This window comes from Panthera pardus, unplaced genomic scaffold, assembly GCF_024362965.1.
Source record: "Panthera pardus isolate Hobbes unplaced genomic scaffold, ASM2436296v1 HiC_scaffold_18, whole genome shotgun sequence".
In the NCBI taxonomy this organism is placed as follows: Eukaryota; Metazoa; Chordata; class Mammalia; order Carnivora; family Felidae; genus Panthera; species Panthera pardus.
In genome coordinates this window covers 4,027,179-4,051,439 of record NW_026526743.1, presented here as the reverse complement: position 1 = coordinate 4,051,439, position 24,261 = coordinate 4,027,179, and the positions used below count along the sequence as shown (strand labels likewise).

Below are 24,261 nucleotides of genomic sequence, written 5' to 3'. Positions count from 1 at the left end.
TGACTGGGAAAATAACTTTATTTTCTTCGGGGGTGTGGACAGACGTCTAGTCTCAGAACTTCTGGAATTGCTTTTTGGTGCCAGCGGCCTTTGTGACTTTGAGCACGTTGAAGCGCACAGTCTTGCTCAAGGGCCGGCACTCGCCCACTGTGACAATGTCGCCGATCTGGACATCCCTGTGGAGGTGGGCAGGGGCTGTGTCACACGCTGGGCTGCCCCACTCAGGCCATTAGAGGCCAAGGCCTGTCGGCGTGAGCTCCACCAAACCTCATCCCAGCTCCAGCTTCCAATCCCATCTGCCCCCAGTCACTGTGTACAAGACACTGAACTCAAAGCCGTGCAGAGGACACTCCAGCCCTTCCAAGGGGCCTCTCAGGGCAGAAGATCGCCATCAACCCTCTCCACCTGACACACACAGGGGGTTCCTGAGGACATCTGCTGGCTTCCAGCGGTCTCCTCATACCGTCTCCTATAGTTTCCTGCCCACACGGCAGCCGGAGCGCCCTGTGAGCCCGGGCCAAGTCCCAGGGCCACTCAGACTCGGGTGCAGACCACCCCCGCCTCTCCACCTGGGAATCCGAGGGCCCGCCATGTTCACCTGAAGCAGGGGGACAGGTGCACGGACATGTTCTTGTGGCGTTTCTCAAAGCGGTTGTACTTTCGGATATAATGGAGGTAGTCCCGGCGGATGACAATGGTCCTCTGCATCTTCATCTTGGTCACCACACCTGGGGGGAGGGGACAGATGGTAGGTCAGCCCCCCTGGGAGGGAAGGGGAGCCTTGGGCCGCCCAGAACACGCTGAGAATTGGGATCCCAAACCCTGCTTCTGACATCAGCTGTGCCAAGTGGCTTTCTCAGCAGTGCCCGTGGCGGGCATCTGAAGACCATCGTGAGAAGACATCACCTGCCAGCGCCCCCCTCACCCAGGAATCCAAGCGTCCCCCAGATGCAGAAGTCCTCACCCAAGCCCCCAGAAGTCCTCACTCACCAGACAGAATCCGCCCTCGGATGGAGACGTTACCAGTAAAGGGGCATTTCTTGTCAATATAGGTGCCCTCAATGGCCTGAACAAGGGAGAGAAAGGAGTGAGCCTGGCACATGTAGTTCCTGAACAAAATAGGGGGTGTGGCCTTAGGTACACAAACTACAATTCCCAACGGGCCCCGGGGAACTGCCACTCCGTGTGTACCCACGTGGGAGGACACTGGGGTCTCCTTCCTTCTGAGTCTCTCCAACCCCCTACCTCCTTGGGCGTCTTGAAGCCCAAACCGATGTTTTTGTAGTATCGCGGGAGTTTCTCCTTGCCAGTTTCTCCAAGCAGGACCCTCTTCTTATTTTGAAAGATGGTTGGCTGCTTTTGGTAGGCACGCTCAGTCTACGTGGATGAGGAACAAGCTGGTAAGCTCTCGGAGCCAGCAACCTGGCCTGGAAAACCTCCCCAGAAACCCCCAAATCCCACCCTCTCCAGCCTTTACTCCCTAAACGTCAACCTCCAAAACCTGGATAATGACCATCTACAACAGTCACACCAAGAGTTGAGTTCAGACCCAACTCTGAACCGGAGTTACCTCCGTATTTATGCTCCAAAACACTTCCCATCACCCGAATTCATTCCTTAAAACTCAGACAGAAACGGTAATTCCTCTAACAACCTGTACACCTTTTGGCAAAGATTCTCCCAGACACAAGGGCGCCCACTCAGGATTCTCTCCTACGATATACACGACTTCAGAAATAAATACCAAAACGATGGGCTTCCTGGATTAACCCAATGGCCCAAGGCCTCCAGAAATACCTCTCATAAGGCTTGAGCCTCTCCTAAACCCCACGTGGGGGAGACCCTAGTATTTACGCGGTGCTAATTAGATTAATTCACAGACACGCGCCCTCTGCCCGAATTAACGTCTGGAAAATCGAGGCCGCCCTGCATTAACCCCCAAACAGGGGCGCGGGTCCTTCTCTCCAGGACGCGCCCCTGACGCCGGGACTGGACCCCGCCACCTCTGCGGCGGCCCGGAGCCCGCACCTGAATGTCCGCCATCTTCCCGGCCGCCTGGAAAAAGGAAAGCCGCGGCGGCGTCCGGGTTTCCTTATCGACCGCACAGGGGCTAGAGAGGAAGTGACGAAAGGGGGCGGGAGCACGGTTTGGGGCGGTGCCTCGGACGCGACGGTGATTGACAGGAGGCCCAAACACAGCCCGCGATTCGGAGACTGCAGGGACGCCCACAAGATGAAGGGCCGAGGGTCGGGAAGCGGCGGACAGTGTCTCGCGAAAGTCAGGCCGCGATTGCGCTGGGCGCCCTAGTTCACGTTGGGAAGGCAAGGCCAGCCTTGAGCCTGCCTACATTATCGCGAGAGTTACAGGGAGGCGGTCAGCGTTCGGCGGGGCTAAAATCACGTGGGATTTGAGGACCGCGTGGCTTCGTTTGTGCAGAATTCAAACGCGATGCGGTGGCGGCCATCTTTTTGCGGGGCACGCGGCTGGAGGGTCTTAGGAGCTTGGGTAAAGGCACCGCCGTCTTTGTGAGGGGCGGGCGTTAACCAAGAGTGGTTTTTTGTTTGTTCAAATTTAATGAACGTTGTTGTTTCATTCCCAGACAATGGTTTCGCGAATAAAAACCCTTCTGCTGATGTACCAGCACTGTCTGTAACAGCACTGTTCAGAACTTTCTGCAATGATGAAGATGTTCTGTATCTGCACCGCTCAGCACCTGGCCCCTGACACTTGAAATGCGTATGAGACTGAGGACCTGAATTTTTAACTTTGTTTAATGTTATTAGGTTTAAATTTAAATAGCTACTTGGAGCTAAGCCTATGGCATTGGGCAGTGCAGGTCTATAATTGGATACTTGTTATTTATTATTTTTTTCGAGAGTTTATTTTTAAGTAATCTCTAAACCCGCCCAAGGTGGGGCTCAAATTAACAACCTTGAGATCAAGAGTTCCATGTTCTACTGAACCAGCCAGAATCCCCCTTATTTGTTATTTTATATACATTCTTAGAAAGCAAAGTCTTACGAAACAGGGTTTTTTTGTTTTTTGTTGTTGTTTTGTTTTTTTAGATTCAACTGACAAAGGATTGCTATCGGGAGAGTCCAAACCCTCCCTTGTCAATTTGTGTACTTATCCTGTAGCGTGGGGCACGGGTGCAGGACATTTGAAGGAGCTAATCCCTTGTGATCTGGCTCTTGTCTCCATTTTACGCTCTTAGAGCCGAATGCTCTTTTCCTCCTCTAATTTACATCTACATCTAATTTTTTAGAAGTTTATTTATCTTGAGAAAGAGAGCATACAAGCACTAGTGGGGGAGAAGCGGAGAAGGAATCCCAGGCAGGCTCTGAGCTGTCAGCGCAGAGTCCCATGAGGGGCTCCATCTCACAAACCTTGAGATGATGACCTGAGCCCAAATCAAGAATCAACCTACTGAGCCCCCCGGGCGCCCCTGAAGGCAGGAATCTTTATCTGCTTTGTTCTCCAGAGCATCTGGCAGCTGTCTTATACTGGGTGCCTAATTTATACTTGTGGACTAAATCACCAATGAATGAATGGAGGATTGGGGGATGTGTCAAAATGTCCACCATTACAGGCAGCCGTATAAATCACGCCATAGGGCCACCTTGGAATATTCTGCAAGCACTTAATAAACGTGAGGTAGATCAATCGATCCAGAGGTGAAAAGATTGCCAGCTATGTTTTGTTTCTAAGTTTGCAATTAGTTCTGAATAGGTATTTCATGCGCGTGGTACAACATTCAGAAAGAACAAAAAGCGAGAGGTGCCTGGGTGGCTCAGTTGGTTAAGCCTCTGACGCTTGATCTTGGCTCAGGTCACCATCTCCTCATTTGTGAGTTTGAGCCCATCGGGCTCTCTGTTGTCAGTGCAGTTCCTGCTTCTGACCCTGTCTCCCTCTGCCCCTCCCACACCCTCTGTCTCTTTAAAAAACAACAAAACCCACAAAACTGCAAAAATGAATGGCTCTCTCTCCTACTCTTCTCCCCAGACACCCACACCCAGTTTTCCTCTCTAGAAGCAACTGTTGTCATCCTGCTATCAGCTTGCAATGTGTCTTCCAGACTATTTTACCTTCAGGTGAATTTATACACGGACAAAACAAACTGCAGAGCAAAAGGCATAGTATGACCCACAAAGTCAATAACAAATATGTATTGACAATCTATGGGATGACTGCCTTTTTTACAGCTGGGTACTGTGATATAATTGTGGACTATATATATTTGTGGGTATCACAGACTGCCTTGTTCAGTAATGTAGCCAAGAGTTACATATGGTTATTTACATGTAATCTGAGTGACTGGGGAGGGGTGGGGGGTGGGGGGTGCAGCTCAGCGCGAGAGCCAGTGCTTCCAGGTCCTGGGTTCCTGGGTTCCTGGGTTCGAGCCCTGGCAAGTCCAACCACTGGCTCTTCATTCTTTTTTTAATTTTTTTTTTAATGTTTATTTATTTGAGAGAGAGAGTCAGAGTGTGAGCGGGGGAGGGGCAGAGAGAGAGGGAGACATAGAATCCAAATCGGGCTCCAGGCTCCAGAGTCAGAGGCTTAACCAACTGACTGGCTTTTCATTCTTTTTTTAATTTTTTATTATTTCTTTAATATTTACTTATTTTTGACAGAGAGAGACAGAACATGAGTGGGGGAGGGGCAGAGAGAGAGGGAGACACAGAATTTGAAACAGTCTCCAGGCTCTGAGCTGTCAGCACAGAGCCTGACACGGGGCTCGAACTCACAGACAGCGAATTTGTGACCTGAACTGAAGTCGGACGCTCAACCAACTGAGCCACCCAGGCGCCCTTGGCTCTTCATTCTTTAAGAGATACAGATTAGATTTAAATTGAATAGAATTTAAAACTCAGTTCCTCAGCCGCCCTATTCATATGTCAAGTATCCAGAAGCCACATGTGGCTTGCATATTAGAGAAGATTCATAACACTTTTATGAACACAGAAAATTTTGTTGGACGGCCCTGCTGTAGAGAAATATATGTGTGTGTATATATATATATACATACGTGCACACATATGTGCATATATGTATAAGTATAAATAATAGTCTTATAGTCTTTAAGTTGTTTAATAACTTCAGAGATGTAAACGCTACAAACTTACAAAAACCAATTAAAAAACTTAATTACTTAAATTTCTTTTGCACTTAATAGCTTTGTGAGTTCTGAAACATTTTATTGCTGTGGTCATCCGTACACCCGAGGCGGGGCTCGAACTCACAATCCCAACATCAAGAGTTGCACGCTCCACTGACTGAGCCAGCCAAGCTGTCAGGGCAGAGCTGGATGCGGGGCTGGGGCCCACGAGCTGTGAGATCACGACCTGAGCCAAAGTTCGGAGCTTAACCAACTGAGCCACTCAGGTGCCACTGAGTGAAACTTTTTTTTTAAAGTTTATTTATTTTGAGGGAGGCAGAGAGAGAGGGAGAGAGAACCAGTGGTGGAAGGGCAGAGAGAGAGGGGGACAGAGGATCTGAAGCAGGCTCCACACTGATAGCAGAGAGCCCGATGCGGGGCTCGAACTCATGAACTGTGAGATCATGACCTGAGCCGAAGTAGGACGCTCAACGGACTGAGCCACCCAGGAGCCCCCATATGAAACATTTTTAAATGTAGTTGTTTCAGTCCCTTTGACGGTAGCATTAGAAGGGAGGGACTTTTCATTTTTCTGTTTTAAAACCTTCCATATTCCACCCCACCCCCCTGCAACTGACCTCATAGTAGGTTTATTTTTTTACACTTGATCTTAGCCAAAAGGCCGAGAAGCGATTAGGTTTATTTTTTTAAAGAAAAAAGTAATTTCTGGAGTGTTTGAATAACTTGATAAGGATTTATTATATTTAGTTAAAAAAAAAAAAAAAAAAAGCAGGCCTCAGAGTTGTTATCTGCAATGTGTGGTAAACTATGTACAAAAGTGACTTAGAAAAAAGCCTGGAAGGAAATGCACGATGCTGGCCCTGGTGGTTTGCATCTCCAGGTGGTGAGATTAAGTGTGATTTCCTCTGGTTTTTAAAATGCTCAGTATTTTGCAATTTGCTCAGAATAACTGGTGAGATTTTGATGATAAGGGAAAAGGGAAAAAAAAATACTGCTTCACCGTGAAGGGGGTGGGGGCAGTTTGGAGATATTTAGCTGCACAGCTTTTAATGACCACAACCCACAGTAGGAAGTACATTCTGCACTGTGACCAAACACCTGTTTCTCTCTCCTCCTCTTCCCTTCCTTCCTCTTGCTTTCTTTTTTTCTGAGTTTATGTATTTAAGTAATCTCTCTACCCAACGTGGGGCTCAAACTCACAGCCCTGAGATCAAGAGCCGCATGCTCTTCGATTGAGCCAGCCAGGCCTCCCCTTCCTCATGCGTTCTAACTTGACTTTCTTTTCCTTCCTGCAACTCACTGATTTTTTTTTCTGTTTCTATTTCTATATTCATTTTAAGTGTGGTTGGACCACTACACTTGATTTTCAGACCTGCAGTGTCAAAGAGCCTTGATGTCCAATAACCAACTTCAGCCAACCCTAGTTATTACCGCTTGAGCGAATATTTCCTGCCCCTGCCGGGTTTCAGGCGTGCTTACCAATGTTTCACAGCGGAAATGCAAGGTCTTCTCCTTGACCTGGAGAAGATCACGTTCTCCAGGGTGCACCCCAATGCCTAGCAAAATAAGACCCTCCCTTGTACCCTGCACATGGCCCAGGATGGGAAAGGTTGCTATTACCTGGCGGAGATGGGCCAGGCGTGCCCACGCGCGGCTTGGGGGGAGCCTTGGTGGTGAGCGTTTGGGCGAGTTGCAAGATCGAGCTCTGAAGATGTTTCTGCTGCTGACCCGGGTGTTGGAGTCTCCGTAATTGCCCTCCAGGAAGGATTAGGGGATGTCCAGAAAGTCTATTTTCAAATGGTAAATGATGTCCAGCAGCTTCTCATGTGTTCATTGACCATTTGTAGATCTTTTTGGGTGATATAGTTCTCCAAATTCTTGCTCAAATTTACTTGGTTGTTTCTTTTTTTTCCTTTCTTCACACACACACACACACACACACACCTGGGATACAAGTTCTTCAAAAGAGATAATTTGCAAACATTTCCTCCCAGTCTGTGGCTTTTTTTTTTTTGTTACAGATGAAAAAAAAAATTTTTTTAACGTTTGTATTTATTTTTGAGAGAGAGAGCGTGAGTAGGGGAAGGGCAGAGAGAGAGGGAGGCACAGAATCCAAAGCAGGCTCCAGGCTCTGTCAGCACAGAGCCCTACGTGGGGCTCGCACTCACGAACCTCGAGATCATCTGCACCAAAGTCGGCTGCGTGACTGAGCCACCCAGGCGCCCCGACGTGGTTGGTTTTTCACGTGGCAAGTTGTACGTGGTTATAAAGCCGAGTGTATCTTTTTAAGGGATCCTGCTTTTGGTGGGACTATATTGTGTTGCTTTAACAGGCAGTTTTGTTAACAGCATTTGAACTCTTGTCGTTTTTGGTCGCTCCTGGAGGCACCTCCTGTGGCGAAGGGGAACCCCGGGAAAGCTAAAGGTACCACTGATTTGTTAAACGATTCTCAGGGAAAACCTAAGCCACTGAGTTTGGACATCTTGGGAAGATTAACCACGACAGGGCACGGGAGTTATAACTTGCCCTGCGTATTACACAGTGAAATGTTTAACATATTCAAGTAGTTTTCTTTGTACCGTTAGGCGTTTGAATACTGACCGAAATTAGAAAATTTCCAACTATTGGGCACCAGGGTGGCTCAGTTAAGCATCCAGGTCTTGGTCTTGGCCCAGGTCAGTATCTCTCAGTTCGCAGATTTGAGCCCCTATGGAGCTCTCTGCTGACAGGGTACAGCCTGCTTGGGATGACGTCTCCCTCTCCGCCTTTCCCCCCACTTGGATCTCCCTCAAAAAAACATTAACGTTTTCAAGCCTTGCCCATTAATCCCTAAGGGCACATTAACAGGTGACAGTTAAGAACTGGGTAGCTGCTAAATGCTCCATGTCTATCCTTCCAGGTCTAAAAGGTCTAGCTTTTGTCTCACAAAGCATCATGGAGGGGCGCCTGGGTGGCTCAGCGATTATGCTCCTGACTTCGGCTCAGGTCATGATCCCGTGGCTTGTGGGTATGAGCCCAGCGTCAGGCTCTGTGCGGACAGCTCGGAGCCTGCTTCAGATGCGGTCTCCCTCTCTCTGCGCCTCCCCTGCTCATGCTCACTCCCGAAAATAAACATTGACAACAAAAAAAAGGCATCACGAAATTTAACATTCCTGTTTCCAGTGCATTACTACTTGCAGACCATTCCGTCCCTTTCTTTCCAAAAAAGCCCAGACCCCCTGGTGCGGCACAGACCAGAAGGGCCCATGGGACCGCGAGGACGGGACTGGGTCTGCCATGGTGGCAACTCCATACTTTACAGCTGACTCGACAGCTTCACCCACTGGGCAACCTCAGGCCGTGGCGGTTTTGAGAACTACGCGGGACCCTGGAGGAAATTCCTTGAAGGGCAGGTTACAGGGCAACCGTTGTGACGAGCGACTTTTCTCGCCCAGGGGGCCTCCCTCCACTGGGCCTGCCTCCGCAGCAGACACACACTGCCAAGACACCACATTTCTTTAAAAATAATTTATTGGTTTGGGATCACAAAGTACAGGGAAAGCCAGAGGGCAGTGCCTGTGACCCCCGGCTGTCCTTCCCTGTGTGCGCACCTGGAAATACCTCTGTGGACACCAGGCTTGGCCCTCAGCACCCTCACCCTAACAGCTGCACCGTTAGCACCTGACCGCGTGGGAAGTTTGGACACACCCCGTGCACAACGCAGGGTCCCCCTCCGATCACTTTCCAGGTATCTTTTTTTGCGAATGGTGAAACTGCCCTAGTTGTTGCAACTGTCAACTTCTTAAAACTTCACGAATGAGGACGTCACGGGCAATCTATGCCTCAAAGCTCTTAGAGCCGTTCGAACATTTTAGGAGGCCTTCCTGAGCAGCAGTGACTAAAGCCCTGGGGTCCCAGTATTCTAAGGCCCAGGCTGCCTGTGGCACCTAAACAGGGGCCCCCGGAGTCCCCCACATCCTAGGGCGGCGATGGAGGAAGCGCAGGCCAGGCCAAGCATGAGGAATAAACAGTCAATTTTATTGGGCTCAGACCAGGAGTCCGTGGGTCTTGAGGACCTCTGTGTATTTGTTGATTTTCCCCTCCACGTTCTTTTCGGCCTGTTTCCGTAGCCTCTGTGGGGTGAGGAGGATAGATGCCGGTCGGTGGCTGCCGCCTGGGACACTCCTCCCACGACCCCACCCGATCCCACTCCCCTCCTGGAGGTGGGCCTCAGAGAGGCCTCCGGGGCTGAACCACCGCATCCAGACACGCCCCCGCCCCCAAAGGCCCTGCGAGAGCCTGGTGCCCTTAGCTTCCAGCCCATCCTCACCACGAGCTGCTTCTTCTTCCGGTAATGGATCTTGGCCTTCTCCTTCCGCTTCTCCTCCAGGGTGGCCGTTACTGCCTGGTACTTCCAGCCAACCTCGTGAGCCAGGCGCCCCAGGTAAGCAAACTGTGGGGGAAGGGGGAGAAGTGAAGCGGAGCCAGGGTGGCTAGGGGACAGGTGAGAAGCTGTCACAGCAGACCCCGTAAGGGCTCCCCGCCCCCTCCTCCTGGCATCAGCTGAGCCATTGGCGTTGTCGGCACCGCCAGCAGTGGCATCCGCAGACCATCGTGAGAAAGAGACATCATCTGCCAGCCTCCGGGACCTCAAGTCCACCCCCCCACCCCCGGCGAGACCACTCTGTGTAACCGACAGCTCACCTTCCGTGTAGGCTTCAGCCGCACAACTTTGAGGGCGGCGGGAACCACCATCCGCTTTTTCTGTTAGAGAAGGAGAGGGGCTTAAGAAACCTGGAGTGAGGGACAGACAGGGGACAAGGCTGGCTGGAAGAGCGTCTCAGTCAGTGCTGTTCTCACGAGGGTCAAACAATGTAGGTACAACTGTGCCACATCACGGACGCCGCGCACACGAATGCTGCACGGGAACGTCACGCTCACCTTGTCGTAGGGGGGTGGGATCCCATCAAACACCTTGAGGCGGTCCAGGGCGGCCTGGCCTCGCTTGGTCTTGTGGGGCAGCATGCCTGTGGGCAGAGGGGCGGCAGGCTCGCTCACCGGGGCTCACGAGGACCCCCCGCCCCGCCGGCGCACGGGCGGCCTCAGATGGTAGTGCATGTGGAGTCATCTCATGGTTGGGGAACTCGAACACGAGTGGGAGAAGTCCTCATCACTGGCCACCCGGCCGTCCCCCGCCTGCGGTCCTCGGGCCCAGCTCACCTCGCACCGTCCGCCAGAAGATGCGGCTGGGCGCGCGGAAGTGGTAGGGGCCTCGGGATGGGTTGGTGTTCATCCGCTTGCGGAGGAAGGCCAAGTACTTCACTGCGGGGAGAGAGCAGCGCGAAGGCTCAGCCCCAGACACACGCACATCCACACTCCCAGGGGCCTTTTAGGAACTCATATGGGCACTTCCCACCACCTGCGGGCTCACTTTTGGAGCCAAGGAAGCCTGAGGCCCTCCCAGGTCAATCCTCTCTAGCCCTCCTCCCACGTCCGAACTTACACTTGTTTCTGTAGAAATTGCCAGAAATGTTGATGCCCTCGCAGCGCACGACGACGACCTTCCGGCCTAGAGAAAAAGGAAAACGAGGTGACGGAGGAGAACAAAAGCTAGGTAGCCAGCCGAAGGCTTTACCTACAAACTGGCCACCACACACCTGCCCGGTTACGCCGAGGACCCGGAAACAGGGATCCTCCCCTGTATGGAACTGACCGTAAGGCACAAGAAACCCAAGACCCTGGCAGGGGATCCCCTTGCCCCACCCAAGTCACAGAGCTAGACTTGTGCTTAAATTAACAGCCAAACGGGAAAAGAATGTTCCATGTTGGAGCCCCCGACCCCGGGACAGGGAGGGGCTGGCAGGTCTCAGAGCGGTGCATGGGGTTGATCTCATGGTCGTGAGACTCAAACGAAAGATGGTGATTGTCGCTCATCACGGACCTCTGGTTGGGACTGGGGGGGTGGGGCGGGGGTGGGGCGGGGTGGGCAGAGCAGACTTACCCAGCAGCACCTGTTTGGCCACAATGGCCGCCAGGCGGCCCAGGAGATGGCCTCTGCCATCGAGCACCAGGACCTGGTGGAGATGGGGGGAGAGCTTAGACACACCCACGGCACTGACCACCCACCCCCCAAAGCAACCATTGCTTTCTACTTGATTCTTTCACCTTCTCCCCCAGAGCAATTCCTATCCATTAGCACGCCTGGAAACTAGGACCCAAGGCCCGTTTTACAGATGTGGCCAAGCAAGCAAATGGGGGACTCGAGACTTCGGTAAATGGAATAAAACAAAGACCTTGCCTCACATCTCACAGCTGCCTGAAGGGCAGGAATTTTTTAAGCCCAGATTACATTCAAGGCTGAGAGAACGTGCTGGGATTTGAACAAAGACTGGCAACACTCTGTCCACGGACCCAGTTAGAATTTATCATCGGTGACACCAGCTGCGGGAATGCTGACGGATTCACTCTCTCCTGATCTCAAGGGCAAAACCGTTTCCAGCACACACTGAATAGTAAAGGAAACGGGCCCAGTGTGGGTGAGGCTCTGCGGCGTAGACAAAAGCCTGTGCTGGGTTTTACATGGACTAACTGTGTCCCTGGGCGAACTGCTCAACACCGAATCCTCAGCTTCTTCACCACGAGCAAAGTCCCCACTCTTACCGAGTGCTTGTTATATACTTGTGATTGTTGGAAGGCAGAAGGGTACAGAATCTAAAGCCAGACTTCCTGACAATGTGACTTTGGCTAAAAATCTCCAGCCTCCTCACCTGGAAGATGAGGATAACAGTATCTGCCTCAGGAACGTTACGGGAAGGTCAGGGAATTACACAAAATATAACACAAGCCGTGCCAGGAACACGTGTTCAGAGAACTTCTCTACCACTTTCCCCAGGGCACACACTTGCTTTTTCCTTCCTCAACCACTCAGACTCCTTACATGAAATTCACATGGGGACCATTTCCCCGAGCCATCCCCTCCTTTACAGAAAAGAAATGACAGGAGTGCGGGCACTCAGACCTAAGCTTCCGCTGTGTCCCTGGAGGTCCCCAACCTCCCCCCCCCCCCCACCTCCCGTTTAAGAACAGTGTAGGTCCCGGGGTTGTGGAGCCTTTTTATTACAGGTCCCTCCTTTCAGATCTTTAAAATCAACCCCAACGAGCAAGAGAAAAAGAGGAATTCGTTCCTGCACGCCCTGTAGGCGAGAACGCTCTGGACCCACTGCCTAAGGTTCCTACGAAAACGCTCAAAGCTGCAGAACACGGATTAGCAGTCCCACGAGGTTGAAGCAACGCGCGACTGGGGCATGTTGGTCAGTCCTCGGCGTCTCACCGCCGCGAGGCCGCCCAGGCGCTTTCCCCGCCGCTGGGGACACACGGGTCTCATTCGGCCAAGAGACAAAGGCAAACGAGACCTAATTTTAAACTAACTCTTCCCGTGCTGCAAGCCCCCATAATCACCCCTAAGGGAGGAACGATGCCGCATTTTAGCCAGTCACCGACCAAGAAAACCAAAAAAAAACCCCCGTGTATCTCCTATTTCCCCCGTTGCAGACTCTTCTTAGACCAAAAGCTGCCCCGTTTCGCTCAATTACCTAGATTAGATCTCCCAATACACCTACGAGGGGAAAGAGGGTATAACTCGGCCCCGGCCTGGATCCCCCCCGGCCCCACGCCTCCCCGGCCCGCGCGGAGCCCGCACCTGAGCCTCCGCCATCTTCGGCAGCCGCCTAGGAAAGGAGGAAGGCTCTGCGCAGGGTTTCTTATCCCTTGAAACAGGGGCGGAGGAAGTGACGCCGCATGGGCTGTGCGGGCAGCTTTCCGTCTTCGCATTGGTTGAAGCGTCTAGCGCGTGCGCAGAGAGGCCCCGCTGGAAGGCGGGTCGTCTCCCGACTGTCCAATCCGGGTCCAATTCTTCTCGCCGGCGCTTAGATAGCCATTGCTGTGAGGGGCGAGAGATCACGTGGGGGTAGGACGGCTCAGCTGGGGCGGGGCTGGCCAGCCTCGGCCGCCATATTTTTGAGGGGCTGCTAATCTCCCTCTAGGGCGGGGGCTCGCCCGCTAAAGCGAGCGCAGGCTGCAGGGCACGTGGTGGCCCGCAGAGGGCAACGAGGCTTTCTGTTCAGGGCCCAGTCTAGACCGGGTAGGTCTGGGTCCGGTGCCTGGTGTGCCTCCTTATGACCTGGCCAAACCCCTGGCCTAACCCCTGGCCTGTCTAGACCTCAACGTCCTCATCTGTAAAACAGGTGGAAGTCGTTTTCCCTATGCGATCTGAGAGTGTGTGAGGGAATGACTCCAGATGGCTTCTGCTGCGTCCCTTACCTGCGATGTCCTCCTCTCCAGCCCCACCTTCTAATATCTGGCATGTCACAATCCCAGTGCTTTTTGGCTGGGGTCCTTTCCTCCAGAGAGCGTCCCCGGTATCTGGGGCTGGGCCGGTACCTCCTCTGGGCTCCCACAGTGCCTGTTCTCCTGCCATCAGAACGTGTCACGCTGTACTGACCCCAGAGGGGTCCCGTGTCTTCTCCCCCATAGATCAGGAGCCCTGAGGGGGCTGGGTGGGTTCTGACTCGCATCTGGGTCCCCGCAGTGCCATGCACTGGCTCTGGGCCCCAGGAGGCGTCAGAAAACGGCTACTGAATGAAGCATTGCGTTAACCGAAAAACCGAGACTCGCACGCAAACTGCCCCGTCCACACCGTGTCCCACCTACAGACAGGCCTGGCCAGAGCTGGTAGAAAAGGATGATTTATATACAATTTCCTGGGGACAAGGACTTTGTACAGAGGGGGATAGGTGGGTCTGGGGCTGGCGTTGGGGGCTGGCGTTGCCTCCATCCTGGGGGGAGAGTGAGCGGGGCAGCGTGGTCGAGGAAGGAACCAGTCTCTAGCTGACTTTCTCCGAGTCCCGGCTCTGTGTCCTCGGGCAGGTGATTCCTCTCTCTGGGCCTCAGTGTCTTCCTCTGTAAATGGGATGATACATGTGTCTGTCTCACGGGGCTGCTTGGGGGGTCCGTGGAGAGAGGAGAGGGCAGCATCAAGTGCAGGGCTACTGAAAACCATTCCATTTGCAGTGAGCGCTCGCTGTGTTAGGGCATCGCTGTCCGAGACAAGACGGTTCTCTCAGACAGCGATGGGAGCAGCGGGATCTGAGCTCTCCCAACACAGCCACAAGGCAGCCCCATGGGAAAGTGAGCATTCCAAAGCAACTAAGGAGCTGATTGTTACATTTTGCCTAATTTAAACTTAGGCAATGGTGTGTTTCTTAGGAGAGCAGGAAAGCAGAGTGGATACCAGCAAGGATGGGAGGAAAACTCAATGGATGGCCTTAAAAAAAAAAAAAATTGTAGGGGCGCCTGGGCGGCTCAGTTGTTGGTTAAGCGTCTAACTTGGGCTCAAGTCATGATCTTTTTTTTTTTTTTTTAATTTTTAAAAAATCTTTATTTTTGAAAGAGACAGAGACAGAGCAGGGGAGGAACAGAGAGAGGGAGACCCAGAATCCCAAGCAGGCTCCAGGCTCCACAACCCCCACACCTGTCACCACATCCCCCCCCCCCCCCCCCCCCCCCCCCGCCCCATGCAGGGCTCAAACCCACACCGTGAGGTCATGACCTGAGCGGGTCAGACGCTTAACCGACTGAGCCCCCCAGGCACCCCTACAGATGAAGCATTTCTTATAAAAATTTAGTGTCGCATGCACACTGGATTCTAAAGACTTGGTATGAAAGAATGAGTAAACTATCTTGGGGCACCTGGGTGGCTCAGTGGGTTGAGCGTCCGACTTCAGCTCAGGTCATAATCTCGAAGTTCGGGAGTTCAAGCCCCACATCGGGCTCTGTGCTGACAGCTCGGAGCCTGGAGCCTGCTTCAGATTCTGTGTCTCCTTCTCTCTCTGCCCCTACCCCACTCATGCTCTGTCTCTCTCTGTCTCTCTCTCTCTCTCTCTCTCAAAAATAAACGTTTAAAAAAATGAGTAAACTACCTCAATAATTTTTAAAAATATTGATTACATGTTGAAATGACAACATCTTGGATACACAGGGTGAGATAAAATATATTAAAGTTACCTGTTTCTTTTTACTTAAAAACATGTGGCTACAGGACGCCTGGGTGTTAAGCGTCTGACTTTTGATTTTAGCTCAGATCGTGATCTCACAGTTTGTGAGATCGAGCCCTGCATGGGGCTCTGCGCTGACAGTGTGGAGCCTGCTTGGGATTCTCTCTCTCTCCCTTTCTCTCTGCCCCTCCCCTCTCCTCTCAAAATGAATAAACGCTAAAAAAAATTAAATTTAATTAAAAAAAATGTGGCTATTAGAAAGTTGTTTTTTTTTTTTTTAAGTAATCTACATGCCCAATGTGGGGCTCGAACTCACAACCCTGAGATCGAGAGTTACATGCTCTACTGACTGAGAGAGCCAGGTGCCCCAACTATTAGAAAGTTTTAAATGACATGTGTGGCTTGTGTTCTATTTCTGTTGGACAGCCTTGCTCTGAGGGCTTTGTGTGTGTCACTTAACCTCCAGACAACTCTATGGTAGAAAGAATATTATTAGAGTCTTTTGTACAGATAAGGAAACTGAGGCAGAAGAGGGAAAGGCTTAGATGCCCAGAAAGCCCAGAGTCAAGTCTTGGCTCTGTCACTCATGTGCTGTGTGACTTTTGGCAAATTATTTACCTCTCTGTGCCTTGGTTTCAGCCTCTGTGAAACAAAATAAAAATGACACTAGCTTCTCAATGAAGTAGGTTAATTCGTAGAAAGCCCCAGCATAAGGGCCGTAACTCTAAGGCATTATATATGTGAACAATGACTGCAAACTGCTTCTTCTTAGAGTCCTCTGGGCCCATCAGGAACCCACTAAGGCTTTCTGTCCTTTCTCCCTCCTGGCCCACCTGCCTCCCGCCCTCGCACCTGTTCTCACCTTCTTTTTTCCATCACTCACCTCCCCTGGTTCCTTGCTACCCTGGACAGGAAGTCCCAGCTCCCTTGCTTGGTGTTTGAGGGCTAGATTTTCACACCCACACTCCGCTCACAGCTTTTTCACACCTGGAAGTCTTTGCAAAGATGGTCCCCTCCGCCTGCTTCAGGAGGCTACTCTCTCCTGGCTTGCAGACTCCTGTAGCCAAATGTCTCCCCTGGGGCCCCCTTATGCACCCAGGTCCCCGCTGAGCTCACTCTCTCTCCCTAATCTCCCTTGTCCCTCAGGTTCCCCACTGGGCCAGACCCAGGGTCCTCTGTGCCACCTGCCCAAGCCTGTCAACCTGCAGCCCTGTTCTTTTTGTCTTGTTTTTTAAAGATGTGCTTTTTAAAGAAGATTTTATTTTATTTTTTATTTTTTTTACATTTATTTATTTTTGATAGAGAGAGACAGAGCACAGGTGGGGGGTAGGGGCAGAGAGAGAGGGAGACACAGAATCTGACCCAGGCTCCAGGCTCTGAGCTGTCAGCACAGAACCCGAGGCGGGACTTGAACTCACAAACCGTGAGATCATGACCTGAGCCGAAGTCGGACGCTTAACCGACTGAGCCACCCAGGTGCCCCTATTTTATTTTATTTAAACATTTTTTTTAATGTTTATTCATTTTTTGAGAGACAGAGTGCCAGTGGGGGAGGGGCAGACACACACACACACACACACACACACACACACACACACACACACACACAGAATCCCAAGCAGGCTCCAGGCTCTGAGCCGTCAGCACGCACAGAGCCCGATGCGAGGCTCGAACGCATGAACTGTGAGATCATGACCTGAGCTGAAGTTCGACACGTAACCAACTGAGCAACCCAGGTGCCCCCTAAGATATTCTTTTTAAGTAATCGCTACACCCAACGTGAGGATCGAACTCACAACCTGGGGATCAAGAGTCGCCTGCTCCACTGACTGAGCCACGCAGGTGCCCCCCGCCCTGTCCTTCTTGATCCCTGACTCTTGAAACTGCCTGTCCCCTTCTCTCCATCCCCATGGTGCCAGTCCTGGCCCTGACTCAGGCCTTGTCCTCTCTCCTGGGACCCTCGCCCAGCATCCAGTCTGTCCGGTCGTCATGGCCCCAGAGTGGTCTTCCTCATCCAGAGCACACTCCCCCCCTCCCCCCCCCCCCCCCCCCCCGCCCTACACACAAAGTCCAGAGTGCTGGGCTTGGTGAAGGATTCACCGAGCCGAGTCAATGCTCCACGAGCCACAGGGGCAGCACATCCCAGAGCCTGGAGGCGTAAGCGCCTGTGGCCTCCACAGGGTCAGTGTCATCCCCTCAGACCTCCCCAAGCCCTCTGTCCATTCTGCTGGCTCACCTGCTCCCTGGGGTAGGGCGTTCTCCATCTCCTCCTTCGCCAGTGCAGGCACCAGGCAGCGGACATCAGCAAGAGAGCCACGGGCAACAGCAGCAGGAGGAGCAGCAGAGGGGCCTGAGGGGCTGGCAGGGCTGTGGCCTCCAAGGCCCTGGGGCTCCTTGGGGGCAGTGGGGTGGTGGAGGAGTCTGCTGGGAGAGAGGAGGCTGGGTGAGTGAGGAGAAGGGCTGGGCCAGAGAAGGGCAGAGCAAGGGAGGGGCCGAGAGAGATAGAGAGAGAGAGAGAGGGAGAGAGAGAGAGACGCAGAATCCAAAGCAGGCTCCAGACTCTGAGCCATTAGCACAGAGCCCAACGCGGGGCTTGAACCCACGAACCGCGAGATCATGACCTGAGCCGAAGTTGGATGCTCAACCGACTGAGCCCCCCAGGAGCCCCTGGAGAAATATATTTCTAGGGCTTATGTATTGATTTGTTTATTCCTCTTTTTCCTCCAATCGGCTGTGAGCTCCATGCGGGTGACAGGAACCTTATCTTATTTATTGCCAGACCCTACTACTTAGTGCTCATTAAGTAATATTATAATAGCTTAATTTCATAAATTAAATATCTGGCCAAATGACAAATTGACAAATGGGCAGATAGTAAAACGGTCAAAGACCCTTGCCTGTGCACACTCACCCCATTCTCTCTTCCCTTCACCCACTGGGCTCTAGCCACATGTGTCCCTTCACTCTTCCTTAAACACATAGGCAGGTTTCCGCCTCAGGGCCTTTGCATGGCCGTTCCCTCATTCTCAACTTTCAGTGACTTTCCAGCCAACGACCTCAGACCATGCTTCCATCACCCTGTTGTAATTTGCCTGCATAGGGCTCCTTATACTCAGCTGTTTTCCTCTTTAATTATTATCCTTACGTGTTTATCGTCTTTCTCCTCAATTAGTATATCAGCCCCACATGGGCAAGCACTTGGCCTTGCTCTGGGCTGTGTCGTCACCAAGGACATGGTTCATAAAATGTGGTCAAATGAATGAATAGTCATAAATGTAAGTACCAATGACAAATGAAGCTTGATTTAGATGGCAAAATGATTGGAAGTGTGGGGAGAAACTGAGAAAATTAGGATGGGAGGTAGCTTAAAAAAAATTTTTTTTAAATGTTTATTCTAGAGAGGGAGAGAGAGCGCGAGCTGGGAAGGGGCAGAAAGGGAGAGAGAGGGAGACACAGAATCCGAAGCAGGCTCCAGGTTCTGAGCCACCGGTACAGAGCCTGATGAAGGGGCTCAAACTCACAAGCTGTGAGATCATGACCTGAGCCGAAGTCGGACGCTTAACCGAATGAACCACCCAGGCGCCCCCAAAGGTAGTGTTTAACCATCCCTCTCAAGGGCACCAGTCGGGCTCAGCCAGTGGAGCGCATGACTCCTGATCCTGGGGCTGTGAGTTCCAGCCCCGGGTGTGGTACAGAGAATACTAAACGAAAACAGAAATAAAAACCAAACAATCTGACAGATCTAGTAACAAATACCAGGACAGGAACCTCCAAATAATATCATAGTAAGGTGGGGAGAAAATATGTACACACAGATTCAACGCGGATCCTGCCAAAAAATAGTCTATTTTTTTTCCCCCTTTTCCTCCTAAGACCGGGTCAGTTACAGAACGGATTATGTACTTGGCCACAGAGCAAACCTTACTATGCTGAAGAAGTCATGTTTTCACAGGGCGCAGTCTCTCATTATATTCTGATTATGTGATTTCCCATTGATCCTTTAGAGTTGGTGAGTCCCCTCCCCCAGCAACTGCTGACACACCTCCTAAGAGAGTCTGAATTCACATGTGTCAGCAGTGTGAATAAAGACTTAATAGGGGACAAAGGACGTGAAATGTCACACTAAATAATTATTTATTTATTTGTGTAAGAGCCTATTTATTTATGGGCCTGGGTTCGAGCCCTGAATTGGGCTCCTCGCTGATAGCACAGAGCCTGCTTGGGATTCGCCTCTCCCTCTCTCTGTCCCTCCCCTGCTTGTGCTCACTCTCTCTCTCTCTCTCTCTCTCTCTCTCAAAATAAATAAGTGAAACTTGGAAAAAAAAAAACCTGGAAAAAAAAAAAAAAGAAAAAGGCAGGGATGACTGTTCCCTTCTCAGAGATGGGTAAACTGAGGCCTAGAAAGAGGAATGAACTTGGGGGGACATGCCCCAAGGTCACACAGCCAATGGGAGCAGAGCAGGGTCTGGGATGGCCTGAGGGGAAGGGGTGAGGGGCTGTGGGATGCGAGAGGTGAGGGTAGGAGGTGGGGGCTTGGGGGGCTTGGGGGGGCCTTTACCGGGCTGACACTGTAGCTCCAGGCACCCCGAGAAATTCCTGCGGGTGATCCAGGGCTTCAAGGCCACCAGCTGCTCGGAGGTGTCCTGCAGGAGGTGGGAGATGTTGGTCTGGACGAATCGAAGACAGCTGGGGAGGGGCTGGGGGCAGGGGAGGGAGACGTCACCACCGCATCACCCTCCGCTCAGGCCAAGGGCCTTCCCTGCCTGGCAATGCCTAACAGGGTCCCGTGAAGGTCTCCGAGGGAGAGTTTGGACCCCTGCCCCCAGGATTGCTAAGGGGAGATGTCCTTAGCGATGCACAGCGAGCGGGCCCAGTCAGATCTGTGTCCCGAGGGGGTTTGGATCGCCTCCTTCGGGTCGCTAGGGGAGAGAACCCCTCAGCAACACCCAGTAACGGGCCTGAGAAATCAACTCAGAACTGGAGCATTAGGCCCAGGACCCTCGCCATCTTTCAGTGCCCAGGGAAGCGTTCTTTTCAGCAGTGGGGCCCCCCAGGGGGACTGGGGTTCCAGCCCCACCACCCGTGGGTTGCTAAAGAAATCTCCAGTAAGTAAGCCCTAGGAAGGCATTTCACGCGCTCCCCTAGCTGTCTCCCAAGTTCAGGGCTAACCTGGAAGGCACACAAGGTGACAAAATGTATCTCGGTGTTGACCGCCTCCAGCAGGCTTTGCATCTGGGACCCAGCCACAGCCTTGAGCCGACCCATCCAGCGCTGGGCCAGGACCAGGTGCCAGAATGGCCCACAGAGCTCGTCCTGGGAGAGAAAACCCAAGTTCGGGGGCCCGCCGGTGGAGGGGGCTGGGGGCCTGTGCTGGTGGGGCTGGAAGGATGAGGGGCCAGGGCCTGGGGTCCTGCATCCCAGGGGAGGAAGGGGCAGGTCGGCAGGCTGGCGAGTTCCTCCCCCCCCCCCCCCCAGGGGTGGTGCTTCCTGAGTCTACCCCCGCCCCAGCCCCTCCCATCTGCGACTCACGTCCTGTAGGTTGGCGGCGACGGTGACTGGGTAATCCTGAAGCAGGTAATCAGACTATGGGAGAAAACAGGGTCAGACCCGGCTGAAGACAGGAGAAAACGGAACTATGGAGACCCAGAGAGAGGGGGATAGGGAGCCACAGAGAGAGAGGGGGACAGAGAGCCAGAGAGAAGGGGACAGAGAGCCAGACACCTAGAGGGGGGAACTTAGCCCCAGTGGGTGCAGAAGGGCGCACCGGAGACGATGGGACCGGGCCCTCACCAGCTTTCGGATGGTGACCTTGAAGGTGGAGGAGATGGGGCTGTGGCTGAAGGAACAGTCGGGGGACCCGCGGAGGCCAGGGCTGAGCAGTAGCAGCAGCAGCAGGGAGGTCTGCGGGCGAGGCACGGGGTGGGGGCGCCCTCTGTCGGCTCCACTCGCACCCCTCACCTGGGCACTCACCCCCCCCCCCCCCAACCCCGGCCCCCTTCTCTGTCTCCCCTCTTTCTCCCTTCCCAGGTCTCCTTCCCTCTCGTCCAGCAGTCGGCCTTCCTGCTTGGGGATCCCGTGCCCGTCTCGGACCAGCCCCCCGCCCCACGCTTCCTCTCTGCCTGTATCCGATGCTGGCCCCGTCCGTCCCCCCAGCTCCCCATTTCCCCGCTGCGCCCACGGCTCCCCGTGTCTGCTCACCTCAGCCCGGGACTTTCTCTCTCTGTCCACCTACCTGCCCCTCTCCGTCCCGCTCTCCTCTTTCTCCACGTGGGTCCTGCCTTCCCCATTTGTACCTCCATTTCTTCCCCCACCCTGTCCATCTCTCCCGTACCCCTGTCGCTGTCCCCCACGCCTGTCCAAGTCCCCCTCCTCTGTGCATGTCTTCCACCATTGTCCGTCTCTTCCCTGCCCCGTGTCCCCCTCCTCTATACATGTTCCCCACCCCTGTCCGTGTCCCCCACCCCTGTCCGTGTCCCCCACCCCTGTCTGTGTCTCCCACCTCTGTCCATGTCCCTCTCTTCTGTACATGTCCCCCACCCTTGTCCGTCTCTCCCCTGCCCCCATTTCCCCCCGCTCTGTGCGTGTTCCAACCCCTGTCCAGGTCCCCCACCTCTGTCCATCTCCTCTCTCAGATCTGCCCATTTTGATCCGGCTCTGCCTCTCCCCCAGCTTGCCCCCCAGGTATACGCACAGTTGGGCTCCAGGCTGGCGCCAGCACTATCATCTCGGCCGGAGGCCCCTCATGCCTATGGCCAGATCTTGGAAGGGACAGAAGAGGGAGTCTCAGACCCCCACACCCCAGCCCCTTCCTCACCCGCCCCTTCACCTCCCCACCCCTCCCTCGGCTCCTTGATGTGGCTAAGTTTCCGCCTCCTACTCCCTCGGGCTTCCTGCATGAGCCCCAGTTACGGTGAAAACTCATCTCCCCTTCTAAGAACCCCGACGTCCGGTCCCCGGAACCCTCCCCAGGCCAGGGACCCAGGAACCTGACCCCCATCCCTCCTCCCTCAGCCAGGAGGGGGACCCCGGCCCCGCCCCTCGGGGACCCGGAGTCCATTTCTCCTCACGCACCAGGCTTGCCCCGGCTGGGCGTGGAAGGGGCCAGGCCGGGTGACAGCCAGAGATCGAAAGCGAAAGGAAATTTTGGGGGGCGATAGTGAGCCCGGGGTGGATCGGGCTGAGGCAACGGGCGCCACCTGGTGGTGACAGGTGGCGTCTCACGCGCGCCCGGGAGCACCGAGTTGGGTTGATCCCCCGGTGGGACCCACAGCGAATGGGGAGCGGGCTCCAGCCAGAAGCAATGCACTCGGGGCAAGGAGAAGGTCGCCCTGAGGACTTCATCCTCTCCCTGAATGGGGAGGGCTGGTCCGAGATGCGCACAGGAGTCAGAAGGAGGAGGGCCAAGCGCTGGAAGAGATGGAAGGAGAGCTGGGAGGGGAGAAAGAGGGGAGACAGAGAGAAGGGGGCTGTGTGTGTGTGTGGGGGGGGTCGTCCAGGTGAGGGGTGCGAGTGGAGCCGACAGAGGGCGCCCCCACCCCGTGCGTCGCCCGCAGACCTCCCTGCTGCCGCTGCTACTGCTCAGCCCTGGCGTCCGCGGGGACCCCCGACTGCTTCAGCCACAACCCCATCTCCACCTTGGACGCGTGGCCTAAGCGTAGCTCCTGGGAGCTCCGGGGTTCCTTGGCTTGTGTCTGCGTGTCTCCATCTCTGCCTCTGTCTTCACCTGGCCTTCTCCAGAAGTGTCTCCCCTCTGGGTGTCTCTTATAAGGACACTTGTCATTAGATGTTGGGCCCACTCGGATAACTCAGGATGATTTTTTTTTTTTTTTAAGTTTATTTATTTTGAGAGCGAGCGAGTGAGAGAGAGGCAAAGAGAGAGGGAGAGAGAGAATCCCAAGCAGGCTCTGGACTGTGATATTATGACCTAAGCTGAAGCCAGACACTTAACCAACCGAGCCACCCAGGCGCCCCAACTCAGGATGTTATCTCGAGATCCTTAAGTTAATTATATCTGCAAGGACTGTTTTTCCAGAGAAGGTCGCATTCATAGGTTCCAGAGGTGAGGACAGGGACGTATCTTTTGGGGGGGGGGGCACTATTCAAACCACTACAGCCCCCCCCCCCCCCCGCCGGGCTGTTTCCCACCTCTGGGCCTTTGCACATGCTGTTTCTTCTGCTTGGGATTCTCTCTCCCTCTCTGCCCCTCCTGCGTGCGCTCTCTCAAAATAAATAAACTTTCCAAATAAATAAAGAAATAATATGATGTAGCAATGCCACTTCTGTTATTTCTCCAAAGGAAATGAAATCAGTCTCTCAAAGAGATATCTGCACTCACGTGTTCAACGTGGCTTACTCACGATAGTCAAGGTACAACCTAAGCGTCCACTGATGGATGAATGGATGAAGAAAATGTGGTATATATATATATACACAATAGAATATTATTCAGCTACAGGGGCGCCTGGGTGGCTCAACCGGTGAAGCGTCCGACTTCGGCTCAGGTCATGATCTCACGGTTCGTGGGCTCGAGCCCAGAGTCGGGCTCTGTGCTGACAGCTCCGAGCCTGGAGCCTGCTTCGGATTCTGCGTCTCCCTCTCTCTGCCTCTCCCCTCCCTTTGACTCTCTCAAAATAAATAAACATGTTAAAAATTAAAAAAAAAAAAAATTACTCAGCTACAAAAACAAGGAAATCCCGCCGTTTGCGACATCGCAGGTAATAAATCTGGAAGGCGTTGTGCTACGTGAATTAAGCCAGACAGAGAAAGACAAATCATGGATGGAATCACTTCTACGTGGAATCTAAAAAAACCGATTCATAGAGTCAGAGAGTAGAATGCTGGTTGCCAGGGGCGGGGGAGGGGGGGGGGCTGCCAGTAGGGGAAATGGGGAGATGTTGGTCCGAAAAGTACAAAGTTTCAGTTTTAAGATGAGTGAAGTTCCGAGGATCTAATACGGCATGGTGCCTATCATTAACAAAACCGTGTGGTACATTTGAAATTTCCTAGGAGAAACGTTTGTTTTGCTTTTGGATATATCGGAATTTATTTATTTATTTATTTTTTTCCCAGAGGCACTGAGCTAAGAGAGTGGATCTTCAATGTTCTCATCGCACA

At 53.1% G+C, this 24,261-nt stretch overlaps 3 protein-coding genes and 5 non-coding genes across 12 annotated transcripts; all 8 read right to left on the bottom strand.

The window, feature by feature from the left end:
- Positions 1-2,161, bottom strand: RPS11 (ribosomal protein S11). Its single transcript, XM_019425668.2, has 5 exons — positions 2,029-2,161; positions 1,246-1,377; positions 991-1,066; positions 599-728; positions 1-176 (listed from the first exon to the last, which is right to left on the bottom strand). The coding sequence occupies exons 1-5, from the start codon at positions 2,041-2,043 to the stop codon at positions 53-55; spliced, it is 477 nt and encodes a 158-aa protein (XP_019281213.1). The 5' UTR covers positions 2,044-2,161; the 3' UTR covers positions 1-52.
- LOC128778137 (small nucleolar RNA SNORD35) lies at positions 826-911 on the bottom strand. Its single transcript, XR_008423505.1, has one exon. It is a non-coding gene; the product is annotated as a small nucleolar RNA SNORD35 (small nucleolar RNA).
- Positions 2,162-9,112: 6,951 nt separating the features above from the next.
- RPL13A (ribosomal protein L13a) lies at positions 9,113-12,918 on the bottom strand. Its single transcript, XM_019425678.2, has 8 exons — positions 12,795-12,918; positions 11,097-11,169; positions 10,599-10,664; positions 10,316-10,417; positions 10,037-10,122; positions 9,800-9,859; positions 9,426-9,548; positions 9,113-9,228 (listed from the first exon to the last, which is right to left on the bottom strand). The coding sequence occupies exons 1-8, from the start codon at positions 12,807-12,809 to the stop codon at positions 9,142-9,144; spliced, it is 612 nt and encodes a 203-aa protein (XP_019281223.1). The 5' UTR covers positions 12,810-12,918; the 3' UTR covers positions 9,113-9,141.
- LOC128778138 (small nucleolar RNA SNORD35) lies at positions 9,646-9,732 on the bottom strand. Its single transcript, XR_008423506.1, has one exon. It is a non-coding gene; the product is annotated as a small nucleolar RNA SNORD35 (small nucleolar RNA).
- LOC128778135 (small nucleolar RNA SNORD34) lies at positions 9,929-10,000 on the bottom strand. The gene has a single exon (XR_008423503.1). It is a non-coding gene; the product is annotated as a small nucleolar RNA SNORD34 (small nucleolar RNA).
- Positions 10,192-10,276, bottom strand: LOC128778133 (small nucleolar RNA Z195/SNORD33/SNORD32 family). The gene has a single exon (XR_008423501.1). It is a non-coding gene; the product is annotated as a small nucleolar RNA Z195/SNORD33/SNORD32 family (small nucleolar RNA).
- Positions 10,956-11,039, bottom strand: LOC128778134 (small nucleolar RNA Z195/SNORD33/SNORD32 family). Its single transcript, XR_008423502.1, has one exon. It is a non-coding gene; the product is annotated as a small nucleolar RNA Z195/SNORD33/SNORD32 family (small nucleolar RNA).
- A 905-nt stretch (positions 12,919-13,823) lies between the features above and the next one.
- Positions 13,824-22,331, bottom strand: FLT3LG (fms related receptor tyrosine kinase 3 ligand). 5 transcript variants are annotated; one of them, XM_053905625.1, is made up of 8 exons: positions 22,219-22,331; positions 21,839-21,905; positions 20,938-21,048; positions 20,677-20,730; positions 20,317-20,460; positions 19,706-19,790; positions 17,384-17,571; positions 13,824-14,053 (listed from the first exon to the last, which is right to left on the bottom strand). In XM_053905625.1, the coding sequence occupies exons 2-8, from the start codon at positions 21,869-21,871 to the stop codon at positions 13,841-13,843; spliced, it is 828 nt and encodes a 275-aa protein (XP_053761600.1). In that variant the 5' UTR covers positions 21,872-21,905; positions 22,219-22,331; the 3' UTR covers positions 13,824-13,840. The 5 variants fall into 5 exon arrangements, with proteins under 5 accessions (XP_053761600.1, XP_053761601.1, XP_053761598.1 ...); XM_053905626.1 differs by having other exon boundaries at positions 17,384-17,568; XM_053905623.1 differs by having other exon boundaries at positions 19,706-19,844; positions 22,219-22,330.
- Positions 22,332-24,261: the final 1,930 nt, after the last annotated feature.